This window comes from Staurois parvus, unplaced genomic scaffold, assembly GCF_062004578.1.
Source record: "Staurois parvus isolate SC_StPar_1 unplaced genomic scaffold, SC_StPar_1.0 ptg000719l, whole genome shotgun sequence".
Classification (NCBI taxonomy): domain Eukaryota; kingdom Metazoa; phylum Chordata; class Amphibia; order Anura; family Ranidae; genus Staurois; species Staurois parvus.
In genome coordinates this window covers 12,097,896-12,121,645 of record NW_028318515.1, presented here as the reverse complement: position 1 = coordinate 12,121,645, position 23,750 = coordinate 12,097,896, and the positions used below count along the sequence as shown (strand labels likewise).

General features: G+C 41.2%; 2 protein-coding genes across 3 annotated transcripts in view; one reads left to right on the top strand and one right to left on the bottom strand.

The window, feature by feature from the left end:
• The window catches only part of ADGRD1 (adhesion G protein-coupled receptor D1), an 827,296-nt gene that overhangs the window by 322,842 nt on the left and 480,704 nt on the right, over positions 1–23,750 (bottom strand). The window lies entirely within an intron of this gene.
• On the top strand, positions 3,801–5,450 carry LOC149445565 (uncharacterized). Its single transcript, XM_089653646.1, has one exon. It carries the CDS (start codon positions 3,801–3,803, stop codon positions 5,448–5,450), a length of 1,650 nt encoding a protein of 549 aa, XP_089509772.1.

The window sequence follows — 23,750 nt, the reverse complement described above, 5'->3', positions numbered from 1 at the left end:
TGGGCTATCTAATACATAAAAGGGGCCGGTGGCTACATCTAAACTAATATATATTGTTTAGGTAGACAGTTCTTTTAATGTGTTTATGGCAAATAGAATGACTGTAATTTAAATAACATTGTCAAGATATTAGATTTTAAGCTGGCAATGAGACTGGTGTGAATAATTACACATACTCCATAAAAGGTCTACAATATATTGTCTGGAAGTGCTAAAACAATAAAAAATCAAAGAATAAACAAAAAATTATAAAGGCTACTTAGGGGGTTGGCTGCTTTTCTCTTGATCAGCCACCATATGACATTTATAGCCAGCTTTATTTTAGCTACAGGTATAGAAATGCACTATCTTTACTAAGTGCAGGATTTCTTCTAGAAAAAAAGATACAAGCACAGCAGAGACCTGGTATTATCCTGCACTGTTCATTAATTTGTTTTATGAAAGGCTTTTAAAGTGACTTTTTATATACAGGTAATTCATCATTTATTTTTATAAAGATACATGTATACAAATACTTGCTACTAGACATACATGGTCGAAATGTCTTTTACTAGCGGAAAATTAATACAACTTGGGTAGCCCTATAATTTATTCAATGGACAGGAAAGGTTTGTTCATGAAAAAGAAGCATTGGTATCATAGATTTTTTCTGTAATCACTGATGGGAAGCTGATTTTTCACAATACCTGGATTGTCATGAAGTACATTTTCTACAACCATGTAAGCAAGTGACGATCTTTGGATTCTTTATGGATAAATGAGCAACCATATTTTGGCTCTTTACACTGTGTATTATGTAATTTAGCAAAAACACAAATGTTTTCTAAGCCCCCTCTGCTAAAGCCGGCCATAGATATAGCATGTTTCTTTCCTGCAACCACAGTCACTGTTAATGGGAAATCCCTCAATGCAGAGCCATTGTGTTCTCCCGATGAAGAAGGGGGGGCAGGGGGAGCCATTCCCATTGGGAGAACACAGTGATTACTGCTGGCAGTTCTAATAGCCACTAGGAATAATTGCATATACAACTGGCTGTTCATACATGGTTCAATTCTCTGCCAGTCCCTGCTGAACTGGCCGAGATTCGAATTGTCTATGGCCAGCTTAAGACGTAAAATCACTTCAAGATATATAGAAACATGGTAAGTTATTTTAATAAAGTGTATTTAACCATAACAATGAGGGAGGAGCTCTGAAGTCATAAGCCAATTCGTGCCAACGTGACGATGCTGTTCCTCCGTAGATACAGTAAAGTGATTTTAATGAACAATTAAACATTTGCTCTGCCGGTAGTTTAGAAAACAAATGGTATTCTCCCTCCCCTGGATCACCATTCAAGAAGCATAGTTACTTGTTTTAGAAATGTGGGATAAATTTAAAGGTGGTACAGATGCTGTTATACAACACAGATTTTATTCATGAGGGGCTCATCAAATCCTGCGTGCAATTCCAAAAAATCTAAAGTTAGCATTGAACTCCATTAAAATCTCTGGAGAGATGAGAGCTGGGCCATGTATTGAGGATATTTACAAAGCAAAACATTGTTTTAAATACTGTACATACTCTAGTTTGGAAAAAAAATGGTATTCTCCCTCCCTAGAAACACAATTCAAGAAGCATAGTTACCCGATTTAGAAAAAGTGGGATAAATGTGAAGGTGATATAGAGGCTGCTATACAAAACAGATTTTATTCAGGAGAGGTTCATCAAATCCTCTGTGAATTCTACAAAACCTAAACTTAGCAATGAACTCCTTTAAAATCTATGGAGGGGTGAGAGCTGGGCAGTGCCTTGAGGATATTTATAAAGCAAAACATTTTTTTAAATACTGTACAGCGGTGAGAGATCCTTTTAATGCGACTTTGAGGGCAACATAAAAAAAATAATCTTTTAACTTATGTTGAAGGAGACCTGGAAGTAGCAAACCATTTCAATAATTACTTCTGTTCAGTCTTTTCAGAAATAAATTGTACAAGCAATACAAATGTGAGAATCATATTGGTTCTAGTAATGATGGTACATTTTTAGGATTTCTGGAGACATAGGCAGCAGAGGAACTGGCTTGGTTAAAACTTAATAAAGCAATGGCCTCGATGGTATTCATCTCAGAGTTTTAAGAGAACTTTGACATATAGTTGTTGGACCAGAAATTCCTGGCGGACAGCTAATATTGTATGTATCCACAAGAAGGGCAGCAAGAGAGGAGCTGGCAATTACAGGCCAGTGAGTTTAACACCACTTGTAGTCAAGGTAATGGGCTCACTCCTGAAAAGAAGGATCATTGATCACTTAAAACACATGGCTTTACTGAGGACAGATCATGTCAGGCTAATCTGATTGAATTCTTTGACTATTTCACTAATGTTTTGGACCAAGGTGGTGGTGTTGACATAGCCTATCTTGATTTCAGCAAGGCATTTGATACAGTTTGACATAATGATATAATACAAAAGTTGTACAAGCTGAGATCTAACCCTTGGGTGGTTCAGTGGTTATGCAGTCGGTTAAAGGATAAAGTGTGGCTGCAAATAGGGTCAATTCAGAACAGACTAGTCACTAATGGTGTACCACAAGGTTCTGTACTAGGTCCTGTTCTAGTTAGTTCTACTGTAGCTATAGGAAAGTTTACTCTTACAAAATATAAAGATAAAGTTAGTCCCAGCTTTAGGTAAGTTTACTTTTACAAAAAATAGAGAAATAAAGATAAAGCCCTCAACTTCACACACAATTCACCAATGGTAAAACAGTTTACTAGTATAATTTGTGGGTTTTGCTCAGTTTTATCTTGCATTAACTATTAGAGTGTATTACCTGATAGACAATTGCCACAAATATTGTTCAGTGGCTGGATAGTATGTAGGCAGCTTCGTTAAGCTGCTATATAAGAGAGAGGCAAGGCAGGTTTTATCTTGAAGTAGAAAATAGAGTGTATTATCTGAGCACTAATTGCCACATATATTGTACAGTGCCTGCACAGTACAGCTCCAGATGGCAGCAGTCAAGGTACTAGCCTGCTCTGCTGCACATGTCATGTCAGAAAGGGCCTTCAGTGAAGCTGGGGTTTTATGACCAATCAAATAAGACCTGGAACGCAGAGTGCTACCAAACATCCACTGCAGATGTTACTGATAAAATCAATATACTCTATTTATTTTTTATACTGTACCTGTACTTGTAGCTAAGAAAAAAAAAACAAACACTTTTTCCTGTTTTTCTTGTTGTTGCTTCTGTTGCCATAATTTCCATCTTTTGCCAGCTCTATTGCTTCTTTTCCTTCTCTTCCTCATCTTTGTCAGTGTGACGAATTTTCCCTTTGTGTTACCATTTTGCCCTTTCTGTTCTGGTTTTTATCCCCTTTGTAAAGCTGGACATGTTTCACAGACATTCTACATTGTTTGTTTAGGGAAATGTGACCTTGTAGTCTTCCCCTTCTATAGAGTTCCTAGGTATTGTTGTATTGTATGGTTTGTTGTGGGTGGGGAAAACCTGGTGCCAGTCTGTCTGGTGGGGGTGGGTGAAGTTGTATATACTGAGCTGTGTTTAATAAAGATTGTCAGTTTCACCCTACACGAAGTTCTGACTCGTGTTTTTAGCTATAATACCTGCCTTGGGAGAATGCTGGAAGACTTGCCGGAAATGAGGACCATTGGTTGAGACGCACTGCTCCGCACGAGGAAGCCCAGGCGGAACGGTTCCGCCACAATTGGTTGGCAGCGGTGGGATCTTTCCTCATTGCGGAAAAAGGCCAAACCACCAACCGGGACCCCATCTTTTTCACGGAGACATCCCTGCTCAGCCAGATGGACATACGGGACCTCCGTAAGCCAGCCCTCCAAAGCATGCTTGTCGCTCGGGGAGGTATCGCTGGCTCCAAGACCAGAGAGGAACTGTTGGACGAGATTATGGCCCTGGACCAAGGGGATGCGCACCCCACTTCACCTGATGCACACTCCGCTACGCTTAAAGCGAACACTGCTCCACCAGAAGTGAACTCTGCTTCACAGGAGGAGTTGGAGGAACAGAGCAGCTCATCGGCCCCTGAAACACCAGGCCCACTTAGCACCGTACAGAGACCCCTATACCATTCGGATTTACGACAAGAGGTGGAGTGGCGTTTGTCTCTGTTTGGGAGCGCTCCCACCCCTGAACAGATTTCCAAGGCCCTGGACGATGCCACCCAACTGCGGCTTAGTCACTCCCGGTCATCAACCGAGGACTCGGTCTGGGAGAGGATTACCTCCTGCCTTCTCCAGACTGCAACCGGACCAAAGAAAATTCCCTACGCTGCTTTTAAAACTTTCTCAGAGGTGGATGGGGACATTGATAGCTTTCTTCAGGACTTTGAACGTTTGTGCACCATCCATGGTGTGGCAACCCAAGACCGGGTCCCCATTTTGAGCAGCAAGCTAACCGGTCGGGCTGCAGACGCATTCAGGACTGTACCCGACAGCTACTGCTTGGATTATGATTTTGTTAAGGAACACTTGTTGGCCCGCTACGCTCTCACCCCAGAGGCGTATCGCTTAAAGTTCCGGACACTCAAGAAGAAACCCCAGGACACCTTCACTGAATGGGGACATCAGTTACAACACACTGCCAGCAGCTGGGTCCGAGGGTGTCAGATCACCAAGCTAGAGGAACCGTTACAACTGCTGTTACTGGAGCAGTTTTACAATGGACTTCCAGGGGATGTTAGACATTGGGTCCGGGACAAACACCCCCTAACCTTAGCCGACGCTAGTCACTGGGCAGATGAGTACCTGGACAACAGGAGGCTAACAGAGCCCACCATTCCCCCTGCACCTCGTCCACAACCAGTGGTGCCCACTCTGGTCACCCGAGAATGCCTCAGACCACCCACACCTTCTGACCCAAAGCGGTCTGGCCCACGCTGTTATGGCTGCAACCAAACAGGGCACATCCGCATTCATTGCCCACGGAATCCACCAAGGCTCCAGAGCAGCCAACCCCCTCGGGGCACTTCCAACCGACCTACCACTCCCTATGGCCGAGCCTCTGCCTACTCTCTACAGGACCACCCGAGTGACACCGCCTCTTCATGGAGGAATTTTACCACCGAGGATGAGGACATCGGGGTCTTTCATGAGGCTAACCCTCTCCAGGCTGCCACCCCGGACAATCGCCGACACCACCAACAGGTTGCCCATGTTAACGGCCGTCAGGCCCAAGGATTACGAGACACTGAAGCCACACTCACCCTAGTCCAACCTCAACTGGTACCAGACTGGGCCAAGACCGGGCGATCTGTGGCGTTACGGGTAGCGGGAGGCCATGTCTACCGGATTCCTACCGCAAGGCTTCATCTGGATTGGGGGGCCGGGGTCAGGGACGTTGAAATTGGAGTAATGCAGAACTTGCCAGCTGAGGTTCTCCTTGGAAATGATCTGGGAGTCCTGGTCTCCACTTTTTGGCACCGAGACCCCTGCTGAAGCTCAACCAGTACCGATCGGGGAAGCAAAACGCCAATGCAGATGGGTTGTCCCGGCAAGCCGAGTTGGAGAAGTGAACCTCTGAACCGACCAGCCCCAAGCGGACCTGTTTGAAGGTCTCGCCGGGTCTGGCGGGTGTTACACAACGGGGGAGCCTTGTGACGAATTGTCCCTTTGTGTTACCATTTTGCCCTTTCTGTTCTGGTTTTTATCCCCTTTGTAAAGCTGGACATGTTTCACAGACATTCTACACTGTTTGTTTAGGGAAATGTGACCTTGTAGTCTTTCCCTTCTATAGAGTTCCTAGGTATTGTTGTATTGTATGGTTTGTTGTGGGTGGGGAAAACCTGGTGCCAGTCTGTCTGGTGGGGGTGGGGTGAAGTTGTATATACTGAGCTGTGTTTAATAAAGATTGTCAGTTTCACCCTACACGAAGTTCTGACTCGTGTTTTTAGCTATAATACCTGCCTTGGGAGAATGCTGGAAGACTTGCCGGAAATGAGGACCATTGGTTGAGACGCACTGCTCCGCACGAGGAAGCCCAGGCGGAACGGTTCTGCCACAGTCAGGAAATCATGTGAGCCCCTCAAATTCAAAAAGAACTGAAGCTCTAACCTTTTTATTATAAGAAAATTCTCAGTGCCTTCTATCTCAATATATGGCCCTGCTCTCATTACCTTGTATCTCTACATTCAGGCATGTGCTTGCTGTCCAAAAATTTGACACCAGTATGCAATCTGCCCATGGCCCCAGTTGCAGAGTTTAAGGATACATCTAGTATTCATCAGTGCACTCTATAAGAAGTCGTGGACTTTGCAGCACAATGGCTTCTAGGTTGCAGCTCTCTGGTACACATTTTAGCCTTTACAAACAGCTTAAGTACTGTCCTGTCTATGATTTTTTTTTAACAAGTGTATTTGATATAGAACATTGTAATTTTTATTGTCGAACTTACACTTACTGTGTTTGTATCTGAAAAGTTTGGACTGTTTTACCTGGACTACCACCTTACTGCTGATCAGTTTTTTCTGAACGGTCTCAGGGATAGTACTTTCACTTTTAATGTATTTTTTTGTATAAAAAAAACACGTGTTTTCGCAGTTCAGTCTGTTCATAAAACCGCCCTGCTGCTGGTAAATATGTTCTCTGAGATGATACACTTTAATTTCTTGTGTAGCAAAACTACTGTCCTGTTTGAATTTCCATATTTTAGCCTATTCTACCTGCTCATGTTTACATACTGTTCTGCTGTTGGCCAATTTTTGCCAAACCATGCCTAAAGGCTATAGGTCTTATTTTTGAAAAGCTGGGTATGTTGGAATATGACAAGGAGTTGTGGTGTTTTGGCTGCACATTGTTTTTACATTTGTTTTCAAAGGATACAATGAGGTGGTAACCAGGCATGGGCATGCGCGCAGCAAAGTGCACAGGAATATGCGCACAGTACATGTTCGTGCCAGATGGACTATTTAACCACTTCCCATCTGGCCGTTGTATATAAACGGCCGGACGGTGGCAGTGCAGGGGCGGGTGGCCGTGTGATACAGTGAAATAATTGGCCGAAGCTCCCATTGTCTGGCTTAGGCAGTAATCAGGCAGTGCATTGATGACAAATGATTTTGATAACAACACATTACTGCAGATTTGTCAGAGTGATCTGTAATTAGATGCACATACAGAACATGCCTTCTTAGCTTACAGTAATACACTGGATCAGAGCAGAGCATCAAGGCACAGAGAGATGTGCCTGCGCAGTATGAATATTCACATATTTTAAACCATCTGCATGCAAAATGTTTGGAGTTTAATCACCTCCTGCCCGCTATATAAGGTAATGACGGGCACAAGGCGGTTCTCTCCTTCTGGGAGGACGTCATACGATGTCCTCCCACTCTAATCGCGCATGCGCACCCCCGTGTGCCCTTGGGACACAGCGGATCACCGATCAAAGGAAAGAGCCGAAGACATCAGCTCTATCATGTGATCAGCTGTGTCCCATCACAGGTGATCGCAGGTAAATAAGGAAATGCCGGTTATCGGCATTCCTTTCCTCATGAGCTGTCACGCTGACAGCTCGTGAGGAGAGGAGAGCCGGTAATCGGCATTACTCAGAGGAAATATGTACACAGATCATCAGGGCACTGATGATCAGTGCCCTAATGATCAGTGTAGCCCCAGCAGTGCCACCTGTCAGTGTCCATCAACGTCACCTATCAGTGCCCATCAATGCCACATCAATGCCACATATCAGTGCATACCAGTGCACATCAATGCCACATATCAGTGCCCATTTGAGCTGCCTTTCAGTGCCACCTAGCAGTGCCAGTCATTGCCAGCAATCAGTGCCAGTCAATGCCACCTATCAGTGCTGCCAGTCAGTGCAGCCTATCAGTTCCAGTGAGTGCCACCTATCAGTGCCAGTCAGTGCCGCCTATCAGTGATGCCTAAAACTGCCGCCTATCAGTGCTGCCTATCAGTGCCAGTCAGTGTCGCCTATCAGTGCCATATAGGAGTGCTGCCTTTCAGTGCCCATCAGTGCCGCCTATCAATGCCCATTAGTGCCGCCTATCAGTGCCCATCAGTGCAGCCTCATTAGCACACATCAATGAAGGAGAAAAAAATCACTTGTTTACAAAATTTTATAACAGAAACTAAGAAAAAATATTTTTTTTCAAAATTTTCAGTTGTTTTTGGTTTGTTTAGCAAAAAAAATAAAAAACCCAGAGGTGATTAAATACCACCTAAAGAAAGCTCTGTCTCAAAAAAATTATAAATATTTCATGCGGGTGCAGTGTTGCATAACCATGTAATTGTCATTCAAAGTGTGACAGCACTGAAAGCTGAAAATTGGCCTGGGCAGGAAGGGGGTATAAGTGCCCTGTAGGCAAGTGGTTAAGGAATACCCTTAATGGCTAACTTAAGTTATTGAAGATACAAACTTTAGGGGACATTTAGATTTCTTCTACAGGCTTTGTATACAATATTTCTGAAAATGGTTCTGCAACCCATACATGTATACAAAGAGTTACAAGGAAGAGCAAAAAATACAAGGAAGAGCAAAAAATATAAATATATATAAAAACACTATTTTCCCTTGAGACATGTGAGTGGTAAAAACCGTTGTAAAAAGGGTTAGGCTTTACTGACAGGAAGCAGTTTACAAGTGTCATTGAAGTAACTGACTTCTCAAGTGTGCCTTGTTTCCTAAAGTATATTTCCACTTTTTCAGCCAAATTGAGATAATACCTACTCTAATTTTGGTAAATGTCCAGATTAACACAGAATACCTTAACCAGGCCATACACTGTATGGATATTTTCTTTTTCGTTCAACAAGAGGATTTACTGGAAAAAAAAAAGAAGCAATTCCCTGATTCACTCCTGCTGGGCAATTACTGTATATTCTGCTGGTGGGGAGCCTTCACAAAGATTTTTAGGAGTAGACTAAAAATATTTGGAATAAAATGTTAAATCATATGTTCATTTCCATATTGTAACCATAGGTACAATTTTAATGTTTATTTTGCCGTACTAGTTGTTAACCTTAATGCAGGATCATTTGAAGCCTAAGAGAGCTGGTGGTTGAAGAGACAAACCTCTGCTGGCTTCTGCTCCCTAATTAGGACTAGAAATTAGTAGCAGAATGAGGTCTTGATGTGCATTCAGCTGACAGCCAGTCATAGTGCATACTACATACTGATGGACTGGAAGCTCCACAGAATGCAACAATATTGAGGATTCACCAAAACAGATATCATAAGATGCAGTGATGCTGTTAGGAATCATGGGGCCCAATACAGCCTACCCGACACATCCCCCCCCCCCCAGGAAAATAACAAAATATTATTTTTGCTAAAAATTCACTGAAATCATTATTAGTGGACACAAACGCAACATAACCAAATTTCTTCTAAATCTAAAAGATAGAACTGTACTGAGTTAATGAATGTCACTCTGTGTGAGAATGAGGTCTTGGAGATCATACACATGGGTGTCGTGGCTTTTACAGCGTGAATTAGTGTTTTTTTATGTGGTTGGAGAGCTGTGTGCAGGAAGCTATGTTACACTATGGGGACACAGCAGATGTATGAATACAGTCACAGGTCTTAAATTGACAGGCGTATGGGTGCATGTGTATGGCACCAAACACACCTGTCAAATTAGGACCTGTGGCTGTGTTCGTACAGCCACTGCATCCCTCTAGAGTAACAAGCGGCTCCAGCTGCACAAAAAAGTGCTCATTCACACTGTAGTAGAACATGTGTGAATGAGCCCTTAATGTTTTTATTTTTTTAAAAATTGGTATAATTTTATTTAACATTTTATATTGTTTTACATTTTTTTTCTCAGTCCTGTTGAGGATCTTTGGTGAGATATCAGGGATCTAAAACAGACAGTCTCAGTTTTGGGACAGAGAAAGGAATTGAGAACAGAGATCCCCAAAACCTTCTCTGCAGCCTCAGCTACACTGCAGATGAATGAACAGGAAGCGCTCTATACAGAGGCTCCTGTTCATTCAAAAATTGAAGCATAGTAGATACAGTTTACTATGCTTCAGTTATAAATGAACACAGTGAGTGATTGGTACCAATCATTCACTGTGTTTATTTAGGAAAGAAATATGATATATTAACTGGCTACCACCCCCACTTGCCATCCTGAAGATACCTCTGTGTGCCTGCAGGAACAGTTCCTCCCACCAGCTTGCAGTTGCTGCAGAGGGATTAGGTCCAGCAAATCCCCCCACCTGCTGCAAAGATCCCACTCTCTTTCTACATCCTCCTCCCCCTGCTTCCCAGGCCCCCCTGTTGAACTGATATGGCCTGCGGTCCCTTATAGGAGGACCTGTGGTACCTCCTTATTGGCGACCCTGATAATATGCCGTGGTCACTTTCAATTTATCTAAAAATATTGTTTACATATTTTAGGGTAATAAGCGGTCTTAACGGTGTACCAGCAGTTGGGCCGAATGTAGGAACATGCCTTGTTTGGACAGGGCATACATTTATTTCTGAGAATCATAAAACCTGCAGTGTTTTTAGTTTTCAAATATATGCTAGTGTTTTGAATGTTTTATTTTCTATAAAGGAAAAGGTTCTTGAATACATACTGGGTAATTTTATTTGAGTGAATATGTTTGAAGATGTTATTGAATGTGAACTGCACTCTATTTATTTTATTCAGTTTTTCTTGTTGGATTTGTTCTAAATATTTCTTTGAAAATAAAAGATTTATTGACTATTACTACCCATAGAGTGCCCTATTCTTTTTGTTTGAAATAAAAAGTTAATAATAGTTCAATGCTGAAAAGTAGAAGTTTGGATTTAGGATAAAGCCATTTATTGTCTAACTAAACAAATTGTAGTGCAAGTTTTCAACGCATGCTGACCTCTTCTTTGGGCAATATCTGATAGTGTTGAAAAATAACTGCTGCTTTGTTCCTGAAATAAGCAGATCACATTTATGTGTACATCTAAAAGAAATTCTTAAAATACTATTGATTTACTTTAACTGTCTTTATTAGCCCTGGAGTGAGTATATATAAGTATGAGTAGTCTAATGCAGAGAGACCATACATTTTATGTTCTTGGCCACATGATTAGTGTACTAAGCACTAAATAGAGGAATAATAATAAAGTGACCCAACTCATTATAAGGAAATTGTTGTAATAACATGATTCATTCAACAACCGATTACCCATTCAGGGCAAACAGATTCATCTACCTGTCAGGAACAGGAAGATGAATCTATTGCATGGAGGGGGCAGCACTGAGGTTGAAGTATCCATATTACAGACACTCCATCCTCAGTGCATATTTAGCCCCTGTTAGGACACTGTTGGTAGTGCAACCAATGGATGACGCATTACCATTCAGCCGACAGCTGAAAGTAAACTAATCTATATTTGAGCACTGGAGCAGTTATTAATAGTGGAAAGACTGAACGTTCGCGTTTATTTAGAGCTATGGCAGGATAGACTAATCTTTATTTGTCATGCACCTGTACACTTTGGTTCTTAGTGGTGCTAACTTGTTATTGATATTTGATTCTATGTTTGCAGTGTCTTTTTTATTGTTGTACTGTGTTATATATTTTGGGTATATTGAATTGAAGGCTGCAGCGATTTTGCACATTGTATTAATATTTTTGGGGTACTGTATGTCAGTAGCGCTGAGTTGGATGATATATTTGTATACCTTGTGTAAACTCCATATTGAAGATAACACAGGGTTGATCATGTGACTGTTTGGAGATTGGGCACTCAGGCCTGAGTGGTGCATAATGGGAAGAGGTCACATTCTCCCCATACCCCAAAACATCCTGTATTTTGCAGCTGCTCCAAAGTAGCCTAGGAACAACAGAGGTAGTGTAGTGAAGGTGAGTCTATATGGGTCTGGGGTTTGCTACTCTCTGACATAGTTTGGATTGAGAAAGAATTTGCTTATTCTGCCTTAAAGTGTATGTCCTGGTCACCACTGTCACTAGGCCGGAAAGTGATTGGAAATCCAAAAATTTAGAGTTATCAGCAGAGCAAGAACTAAGGAAAATCCTCCATTTTGGGACACCAGTTCCTGTGACACCTCTCTAAGAGAGGAATTCCTTTCACTTTGGAGAAATCTCATCTCATTTCCTGTTGCATTTTCAGGGCAGGAAGTCAATGAAAATCTCATCAGAGAGACACTGGCAATAAAATTGTAACCTGGAACTTAAATTCCTATTCTATATAAAGCAAAAAAAAAAAAAGCTTTGGCTTCATATATACTATAAAGTACTATAATTGCACAAGCAGACTTAGGAAAGATTTATAATAATCTGCATAAATACTGTATCTTATTTTTATTATTGGTATTATTATTATTATTCCGTTCTTATATAGCGTCAACAGTTTGCGCAGCACTTTACAATATAAAGGGAGACAGTACAGCTACAATACAATAAAAACAAGAGGATTAAGAGGGCCCTACTCATAAGAGCTTAAAATCTAATAGGGTGGGGCAAGTGGTACAAAAGGTTATAACTGTTGGAATGAGCTGATGGAAGTGCTAAAATGTCTATTCTGAGGTGTTATAGGGTTCCCTGAAGAGATGAGTTTTCAGGGATCGCCTAAAGGTAGCCAGAATAGGGGAAAGCCAGAGAGATTGAAGGTAGAAAGTTCCAGAGAATGGGAGAGGCTCTGGGAAAGTTCTGGTGATGAGAATGAGAGGAAGAGAAAATGGAGCTTGAGAGCAGAAGATCATGAGAGGAGCAAAGAGGACGGTTTGGGTGATACTTGGAGACAAGATTGGTGATGTAGCTTGGGGGAGAGTTGTGGATGGCTTTTTATGTTGTTGTTAGTATTTTTAATTTAATTCACTGGGCAATCAGAAGCCAGTGAAGGGATTGGCAGAGAGGGGTGGCAGACACTGACTGGTTGGTAAGGTAGATGATCCTGTCAACAGGATTCATGATAGACTGGAGAGGAGATATCCTACGAAGAGGTAGGCCTATGAGAAGGGAATTGCAATAGTCAAGGCAAGCTATAACAAGGAAGTGAATGAGTAGCTTGGTGGTTTCATTGCTTAGAAGGGGTTAAATTTTAGAAGTGTTACCGAGGTGAAGTCTACAAGCTTTTGACAGCGATTGGATTTGGGGCCAAAAGGAAAGGTCAGAGTCTAGATGTCACATGTTAGCCTGCAGCCTCTTGTTTGTTTGTCTTACCTCCTTGCTGTTCCTTCACATGGGTGTTTCTCTGTGCTCACCTATGGGCGTCATCTGCTATTCCCTGGGTTTTATGTGCTTCCCTTTCATCACTTCCTGGCCCGCCTCCTAGCTGGCCTGTCTATTTAAGACATGCTCAGTCTGTCTCACTTTGCCTGAGCAACGTTTGTTGTCTGAGCTCCCCTGTGGTTCTCTGAGAAGCCGTTGAAGTATATCTGTGTACTGACCCCGGCTTGTCCCTTACATTCCTCCTATATTGTCTATCCGTGTACCGACCTCGGCTTCGTTCCTGACATTGCCTGTCTTCCGCCTGTCCTGACCTCGGCTAGCCTACTGGATCTCCTGAGTCTACTCCCATCGTACTCTACTCCTGCTAGCGGTCTCTTCTACCTCAGCTGGGTGTACTTGGGGGCCGCAACCTGGTCCCACCCTGCTGCAAGTCCATCCCCACCATCAGGGGCTCTGGTGAACAAGCAGGCTGGGGCTTAGACTCCGCGCCCTGGGGAACCCCAAGCTGTGGATTAAGAGCTCACTACCACAGGTGCTGACACTAGAATTACAACTAGTTCCCTGGCTTGAGGGGAGGGACTGATAGTTATACTATTGATCCTGATGGAAAAGTCATGTAGGAGTGCACGAGGGGGAGGGAATATAATCAGCTCAGTTTTAGAGGGATTTATTTTAAGGAAGTGGTGCAACATCCATGTCAGTTAGTAATGCAAGAGGAGACTGAAGGAGTGAGGTGAGGAGATAGGTTTGTGTTTCATCGGCATAGAGGTGGTATTTGAAGCCATGGGAGGATATCAGGTGACCAAGAGAGGAGGTGTAGTTAGAGAAGAGAAGGGGTCCAAGAACAGAGCCTTGGAGGACGCCTACAGAATGAGGAAGTGGAGAGGAGGAGAGGGAGTTATAGGTAACACAGAAGGAACGCTGTGACAAGTAGGAGGAGAACCAGGGTAGAGATGAATCTCTGAGACAAAGGCAGTGGAGTTTATTGAGAAGGAGCAGGTGGTCAACAGTATCAAAGGCTTCAGAAAAGTCTAGTAGTATGGCATAGTGGCCATTGGTTTTAGCAGTTAGTAAATCGTTTTAGTGGGGTTGTTTCTGTATAGTGCTGTGAGCGAAAGACAGGCTGTAAGGGATCAAGAAGACTCTTTTCAGTGAGGTATGAGCTAAGATGGTTGAAGACTAAGCATTCTAGAAGTTTAAAAGTGAATGGGAGCAAGGAAAGGGACTTAATTTGTTCAGGTTGGTGGGGTCCAGTGAGGGCTTTTTAAGTATGGGAGTGACCTGTGCATGCTTTAGGGTGGATGGGAAGGTGCCAGTAGAGAGGCAGAGACTGAACATGTGAGTGAGAGCATAGGATAGACTATGTAGCTAAAAAGCTACTGGTGTAAAAAAACTACAAATCAACTTCACAATTATTAATGTAAAATGACGCACGCTTGTCCAGGAAAACAGATATATGGCATAGTATATAATTCTGTGCGCAGTCGTACTCTGTGTTAGGAAAAATAAATGGCTAAAGTTGGCATTGACAATTAGGTTTTGCTTCTTACTTTTGCTTTGAAGGATTTGCATAGTTGCATTTGCATTTTTCATCAGGTTGCATAAAGCAGAGTGCAGTATGTATGTATGTGATATCTGCTTGGGACCAGTACACTAGCATTTATTGCCATTTTGTCATGCTTCATGTTGCCTTGATTATATTTCATTGTACAAGTCAATTTAAAAACACGGTAAAAACGTGTCAAACTTACAGTATATAAAACACAACTTAAGTGATCTCAACTTTATCTCATTTACATGACACTTTTCCCTTATACCACCTAAAGCATCTTTTGAATGCTAGAAAATAGGGCTGTATGCCATGCTATCATTACTCTGTTATGGTAAAAAACACTAATAATTGAAATAATCATTTGTTAATGCCATTTCAAACTCTTTTACATTGACCAAATAGCAATTTGTATTTAACTTCCCTTTTATGAACAGCACAGTTGGAATGGGTTCCATTACTTCAATGCAGCAAAAGTTTGCTTTCTCTGTGTTATGTCTCTCTCAACTTAGGCATATATTTTATATTTATTTAATATGTCGATTAGCATGGTGTTCACAAGCTTATTAAAATATAGCAATCAGATAAAACTTGCTTTTTCAGAAAAAGAACATCTTATGTGCTGTTAGAGATGACATCACCTTCATGTTACAAGTGTTGCCTTCCATTCCTTAAGGTCAGAAAACACTCAGGTTACTATGAAATGGCCGAGAGATCCCATACAGTACTTAAAGGAGTCTGTAAATCACATGCTAGTTATGGATTCCTAAACCGATCTGGCGGCTTGATGGTATAGTTGGAGTATGGGGATGTTTTAGATTCTGGCAGTCACACGGGGTCTGCTTGTTCAGCCAAATCAAACTGTTCTGACTGTAGCTCGGGGGAAATAAACAAAGACGGAGGCAGATTGCTCAGTTATTGCAACTCATATGTCATTCCAAATGTAAAGAGAATATTAACCATTTAGATGCCAAGGTTGGGACTGTCAAGGTGAGTTGATCTTAAAAACACTCCAAGATACCAGAAATCACAGAAAGAGACAAGCACAATTTTCTTGTGGAAACAGACATAATGGTACCAATTTTAAATGAGAAAACCTGCAACTAAAATATTTGAGTAATGTCTAGTATGTCAATAAAGACTATAGATAGTACATACAGGAAAAGCCAAAAACAAGGATATAGTTGTTCCTGTGTTTTCAAACTTGTGTTTAGTGTGCTCTTTTAGCAAACAGTTTCTTCATTACACTGTTGCAAATGAGTTCGCACTTTTGTAATAATCATCATAGTTAGTTTATTGACATAAATGGATAAAATCCAACCCAACACAGATGTCAATGCGGAAGGTAACTATAATGAAGGATTGTATGACTGGAATGCACTAGCATCTTTGTTGGGCTTCATTTTAGTCATCTAAAACAATAAACTACATATGATTTAACTTGGGCGGCACAGTGGCTTAATGGTTAGCATGTCTGCCTTGCAGTAAATGGGTCATGGCTTCAATTCCCAACCATAGCACCTCCTGCATGGAGTTTGCATGTTCTCCCTGTGCTTTCGTGGGTTTCCTCCCATACTCCAAAGACATGCTGGTATGTGAATTGATTCCTGTCCAAATTGGCCCTAGTATGTGTATGTATGAATATGAGTTAGGGACCTTAGATTGTACACCCCTTGAGGGTTAGGGACTGATGTAAATGTACAATATATATGTAAAGGGCTGTGTAAATTGACAGCGCTATATAAGTACCTGAAATAAATGATGTTTATTTCCAAAGTGCTGACCCCCTTTGCGACAATGTCTATATTTTATTGACATGTAGAAGCCAAAGTCATGCACCTGTGTTCCCATTTAATTACATTGTGTGGGGCGGTCAGAACACTGCTCATCTTATACATTTCATTACTTTTCATACTCTTTTTTTCAACAGTGTCCTCAGGTACAGTTGAACTACAGGCAAACTTTACTTTCTTGGTTTGGACAGAATGGGAAAGGGTCAGTATTTCTGTTTTTCGTAATCTTGTGACATAATATTAATCAAAGGAAAATATCTTCAATATAAACACAGACAGCAATAAAAAGATGACAGAGGTTCTAATTCTACCCCGCTCTATCTAAAGTAAAAAGTAAAAAAAGTCCTGGTTGGAGTATTACTTTAACTTTACACCAGTTAGCAGTGGTGACTTCATATTCTATTTTGTTTTTTACATAGTTTTTACAGGAGACGAATTAGGTGCCATTTGCTAATGTCACATGCCTGTTTGACCCTATCCTAGGAATTTGCTGTAATGTGTGTGAAGGTCTAAAAGAAATGTGTGCCTTCCTGGTCTAAAATCTTGTAAAGTGATGAACCATTCATGCAGACTTAACAATGTTAGTAGGTGTAGAAGTTTAAAGCAAGTCAAGAAAATATAAGTTGTCACATTATATAAAATGTAATGTTTGGATAGCATTGCTTGCAGTTTATGCAAAAAGAAAAAAATGGTTTTTGAATAATAAAGAATAGTTTTATTATATGAAATGCCTAATTGTGTTTTTATAACAACTCCCCCAACCCCCAAGATCTAATTGAGGAAACGTGACTATAAAGTGCGCACATAGGGTTGTATTCACTGATACACTATATTGCCAAAAGTATTGGGACTCCTGCCTTTACACGCACATGAACTTTAACGGCATTCCATTCTTAGTCCATAGGGTTTAATATTGAGTTGGCCGTAACTTTGCAGCTATAACAGCTTCAACTCTTCTGGGAATGCTGTCCACAAGGTTTAGGAGTGTGTCTATGGGAATGTTTGACCATTCTAACTAAAGCACATTTGTGAGGTCAGGCATCGATGTCAGACAAGAAGGCCTGGCTCACAGTCTCTGTTCTAATTCATCCCAAAGGTGTTCTATCTGGTTGAGGTCAGGACTCTGTGCAGGCCAGTCAAGTTGCTATTACACTTGGTACAATACAGTCAGGCAAGTACTGTTCTCCTGGCAACTGCCAAACCCAGAAACGTCCATCGGATTTACAGACAGAGAAGCATGATTCGTCACTCCAGAGAACACGGCTCCACTGCTTTAGAGTCCAGTGGTGGCGTGCTTTACACCACTGCATTTAACGCTTTGAATTGCACTTGGTGATATAAGGCTTGGATGCAGCTGCTCGACCATGGAAACCCATTCCATGAAGCTCTCTACACACTGTTGGTGTGCTAATTTGAAGGCCACATGAAGTTTGGAGGTATTTAGCTATTGACTCTGAAGACAGTTGGTGACTTCTGTGCACTGTGCTCTGTAACGTGCGCTGTACCCACGCTGTCATTTTACGTGGCCTACCACTTGGTGGCTGAGTTGCTGTTGTTCCCAGTTGCTTACTCTTTGTTATAATACCAGTAACAGTTGACTGTGGAATATTTAGTAGCAAGGAAATTTCACGGATGGATTTATTGCACAGGTGGCTACCTGCTTCAATTCACTGAGCTCCTGAGAGCGACCCATTCCTTCACAAATGTTTGTAGAAGCAGTGTGAATGCCTAGGAACACCTGAATCCAATGATTTGGAAGGGTGTCCCAATACGTTTTGCAATATAGTGTATAATGAAAAGTAATTATGTAGCTGGTCCACCCATAGAGTTGAGTTTAAAGATCATGATGCCATAGCCAAACATGTATGATGCCAGTTTTTCATATAAACTGCTTTTGTCACCTGCTTTGTTATATGACTATTGCTAAACCAATCCCATTTAGGTTCTTCTGCTGGCATTATGAAATAATGATCAGACAAATAACAAAAACACACAAAGGACAGCAAATACAGCTTAATGTAGGTTGGTGCTGCCTATATTACAGGGATGTGCAAATCCTATCGCCCAACGCCCGGGTTATGTAGTTCCAGGCACCAGGCAGGTTGTTTTTCCTTACATTTAGCCCTGCTATTGGCAAGCAGCAGGACTTGCTTTAGAAAGCAAATGGTAAACTCCGGGGCGCACAGGCTGCAGCTGTGCACGCTCAGTGTCTATGACACTCATTCACATAGTACACTTCCCCCCTCCCCGCATGGACGGGAGAGGAGAGAGATTACGTTTTGCTCCACCTCTTCCCACCCCACTCCTCTGTGACTGCCACGTGGGCGGGAAATTTGAAGATCCACCGGTGATCGCTGTGTCCTACGGACACAGCTGATCATGCGATACAGTAAAAGGCCAATCACGGCGGCCTTTTACCACATGCTCATCTGTGTCCAATGACAAAGCAGATCACCAGGTAAATACAGTTTCCGGTTATTGCCAGTACTTTCCTCATGCTGTCACAGCGTGAGGAAAGTACTGCCAAGAACCGGCAATTGTCAGTGGAGGGATCAGCACTGATCATCAGGGCACTGATCATCAGTGCCCAGCAGTGCTGACCACCTGTGTCACCCACCTGTGCCCATCAGTGCTGCCCACCTGTACCCATCAGTGCCACCCACCTGTGCACAGCAGTGCCATTCAGCACTGCTGCCAGTCAGTGCCCAGCAGTGCCGTCAGTCAGTGCCACCCATCAGTGCAGCATCATCAGTGCCAGCTCATCAGTGCCAACTATCAATGCCCATCAGTGCTGCCTATCCGTGCCACCTGCCCATCAGTGCTGCTTATCTGTCCCACCATCAGTGCAGCCTCATCAACACACATCAGTGATGGAGAAAAATTACCTGTTTGCTAAATTTTATAATAGAAACAAAGAAAAATCTTTTTCCAAATATTTTGCTTTTTTTTGGTTATAGAGCAAAAAATAAAACCCCCAGCAGCGATTAAATACCACCAAAAGAAAGCTCTATTTTTGTGAAGAACATGATAAAAATTTCACATAGGTACAATGTTGCATGACCGCGCAATTGTCATTCAAAGTGCGACAGCGCTGAAAGCTGAAAATTGGCCTGGGCAGGAACGAGATATAAGTTCCCGGTAGGCAAGTGGTCAAAAATACGGTTTTGGTTAAAATTATAATTTTTTTATCAGGATAAGTAGATTTTCATGAGGGGCAAGTAGTTTGGGACCCCGATTGAGTCCTTGGACAAGTAGTTTTTTAAAACATTTCCACATCTCTGTATTACCTTGAAATCCAAACTAAATCCCCGCCCCGTCCAACGATCGGTGTTCCACTGTGTCCGGAGGACACTGCGGGCACCGGATCGCGGTGCTGCGCCCTCCCAGGGAGCGCGCACAAGCAGAGTGTGGGGAGGCTGTTCATAAACGGTCACCCGACCCTGCACTGCCACCATCCGGCCGTTTATATACAACGGCCGGACGGGAGTTGGTTAAAAATGAATTAACTAACACTTTTGGTTTGCTGTGCTCAGATGCAGTGTAGTTGCACTCTTTGATTCCACAACTCCTCTGTCCATCCATATTATCAAGAATAAAAGTTCAGGAAGGAGAAGTTCATGAAAAGAGGAATCTGGGCAAAGTAGTGCAATCTTTAATTTTGGTCTGGGAAAAGCATGATGCAGAGGGGTTCATTTACTAAAACTGGAGAGTGCAAAATCTAGCGTAGAATCTGCATAGAAACAAATCAGCTTCAATGTTTTTTGTCAAAGCTTAACTGAACATGATGAAGTTAGAAGCTGATTGGCTACCATGCACAGCTGCACTAGATTTTGCACTGTCCAGTTTTAGTAAATCTAACCTATAGAGTCTAGTAAATGTCCTATTTACAGAAGTTTCCTAATAAAATTAGATGTATGAGTAGTCAGCGCAAGTCAGGAAAATATGAGTCACATTGCAGAAAATGAATTCTTTGGCCTGCATGTTTTTCAGTTTATGCAAAAAGAAAATGGTTTATTACTCTAACAAACAATGGAATCTTTTATTTTTTTTTTGGTTGGAAGGTGACGATGTGTGTAAAATAATACATACTTGTTAATTACTTCTATCAAAATCAATGCAATGATGTTGATTTGTTTTCTTCTTGTTCTATTCCCTAAATGGAAATCAAAGGTTTTCTTAATGAAGTTAGTGGGCCAACAGTAAATTCCCAAGGGGCTCAGATTACAGATGGCTTACCTACACAGTCTCACTAACAGCATTGTTAGTTCTGTCCCTGGAAGTTTTCAATGCAACACCAGAGATAATAATAAGTGATTGAAAGCAAACACATTTATGAATCAACAGTGCCAAACTTTCTGAAATACTTGTTTTGTGACTATTTTTATTTTATTTTTTGGAATAGGAAGTATTTCCATCCAAAATGTAATGCATAGTATACCGCAGATCCAGAGTCACTATGAGCCAGTGATGGGACATTGATTTATGTATTATTTTAGTTCTCAATCATGGCCAATAGAGAGCTGTCAAACAGTAATGCTCAACAATGATAAATCAGGTAATTTCTTGTTACCTGCAATGCCAACTGCCTCTACATTCTGATCCCTCATTCTTAAGGTGACACATTAAGTAGAAAGTTGACAAGTAAATCTACTATACTCTGTTGACTGAGTTTTTGTGCTCTCTTTGTGATCTGACATACAGAAAACAATAGTGGAGGCAAGGGAAAAGCTGCATATTCTAGAAGATAATGTAGGTGAGCCCAGGCAAAGAAAAAAAGAAAAATGTTTGCACTGAACTTTACAAAGATGACTGGGAAATGTCAGTGCAACTTTGCATAAGCAGAGAATAATCATACAAGGCCATAACTGCCAAAATAATAGAACCATATTTATTCTCATCTTTTGTGCATCTAATATTTCTATGCAAGGTTTGGTCATTCCCTTTTATTTAGGAAGTCTTTCCAAATCAGAGATATGTATTAAATGATCTGGCTCGTTACAATTTCATACAGGTTCATATACTTTGGTCTGTCTCACAGATTTTTGAGTTGTGTTTTTTCTGACAAAGCTTGTATTATTTGCTATCTCCTGCTGCACCCATCACTGGCTAATTTTAGATTAGTGTAGGCAGAACAAAACAACACTGGATATAATCTGCTGTGCATATTTAATTTCAAGTTTCTAGCTTGTACCAGGAAATGGTTTATATCCAGACAGTTATGTTCCCCATGAGGAATCAACTCATATCAGAGTTTCTCTTTGTGAATTTTTTCCAACTATGCTGGCATATTCTATATCTGGATTGTTACAGTGTCCCCATATGTTGTGTACCCACCTTTTAAAAGTTCATTGAAGTATTTGTGGGTGATATTCTACAAACAAACCATTATACTCATAAAAGCTAGCAGATACATGTAAAATGACCAGCCAGCAAAACTGAAGTTCCATTGGTCCCTACTCCAATGACTCTGGAAAGGCAAGAGTCCCATTAGTGCTATAATATAATAATGTGGCACCCAAAACCTCAAGAAAGACAATTGTATTTTATCATAGTAATATAGATGAGTAATGGCAGAAAACTGACCCATTTTTATTTTTATTCCATAATATTTCTGTCTGGGTATAGATTTATTTTTGTCCCCATCATGTCTGAATCCTTACTGTTGACTGACTCACTACCTCAAGTCTGTTCAAAGCCTCAACTACTCTTTTGGTAAATTAATGCTTTCTAAGATTAGTTTTAAACGTTCCTCATCCTAATTCAAGGTCATGTCCCCTTGTTCTTGATCTTAGCTTCATATTGAAAATACTGCCCTCCTGATCCTTAATCACCTCCCCCCTTAATGTATTTAACAGTTTCAATCGTGTCCCCCCTTTCTCTTCTTTCCTCCAAACTGTACAAACTGGTAGAGGTCCCACTGACTTGTCCCACTGGTGGAGTCTGCAAAGATGGTGCACTTATGAAAGCAAAGCAGTCTTCTATTTGTCTGTGTACACACTACATATGAATCCAGAAGATTCTATATCTGCTATTGGTTCTTCCCCCAGTGGACAAACATCAAGCTAATTACATAGGGTCCTTACCCATTTCAAGTAAATGTTCTTAATTGACAAAGCAAAAAAAGTCTATATTTAAAAAATGATCAAATGACCTTTGATTTAACATGAAGTAACCTTCGAAAGAAGCCTAATTTCTGGTTGTGCTTAAGTATTTGCAATTTCATTCAATATAATGGCAATGTGTGTGGACACACAATAAGTGGTAAATCACTTGATATATTAAACTATATTAAAAGTAAATCCCAAATCCACTAAATTTTCTGCATTGACTGGGTAAGTTTAAATATTTCAAGGTTTTATAACTGTTTATGGCCCAGTTGGAAAGATTCCGCCTAATTTCCTGTCCTGAAAGTAGTTGTCACTGGGATAGGAAGACTGTGATTTAACCCTTCCCAATTTTTCACAGAAAAAATGGTTTGCTGTAGTCAGTGCCCCCACTGATTAGATTTTCCTTACAACCTCATTTTTGGTTACCATACAGATAATGAAGAAATATTTCCTCCCTGGGGTTGCAATCAGCCATAGCATTTGACACAGGATATAAACTTTCCCCACTCTATTCATAACTAAAGTTTTAAGAGTTTGTCCAGAAGTGAATAGTAATCTTTGCAATGGGGTCACAGACCTCAATATAAATCAAACAGGGGTTCTGTCCCTCTCATAGTTTTTTCAAAACTAAAAACATTTTGGCCAGAGTTGAACTTTAATTAAGACTTCCACACCAAAGACCTATGTATGTTCAGAATTAATGCGGCTGAATCCTTCTGCTTGCCAGTCTTATGCTCAGGGCTCAAACTCATCATCCAACACCACCCAAACTTTTTTACCTAGCAGACTCCGACAATACAATTGGAGGGAACAATCTAAATTTTATACACTGCAGTGGTGAGCGTTATTCCTACCTCTTTCAAGTAAATCTGTATAGTTGAAGAGAAAGGTAGACATTTTTGTTTTGTTTAATCTATAGACAGCAACGATGTCACTTTCATATATCCTTCTGGATACCCCCTATTTATGATTGCATGTGATATCTTGCCCATGAAAACCATATATATGAAAGTGCAAAAGAGAGTAAACTCCACTTAGACCAACCAATTAAGTTGGTATCAGTGTTGGTATCAGTGTTGGACAGCTGCTCCAGCCACATCCCCTGATGTTTTTTGCCCTGCCCACTGGGGCTTGGTCACAGAGG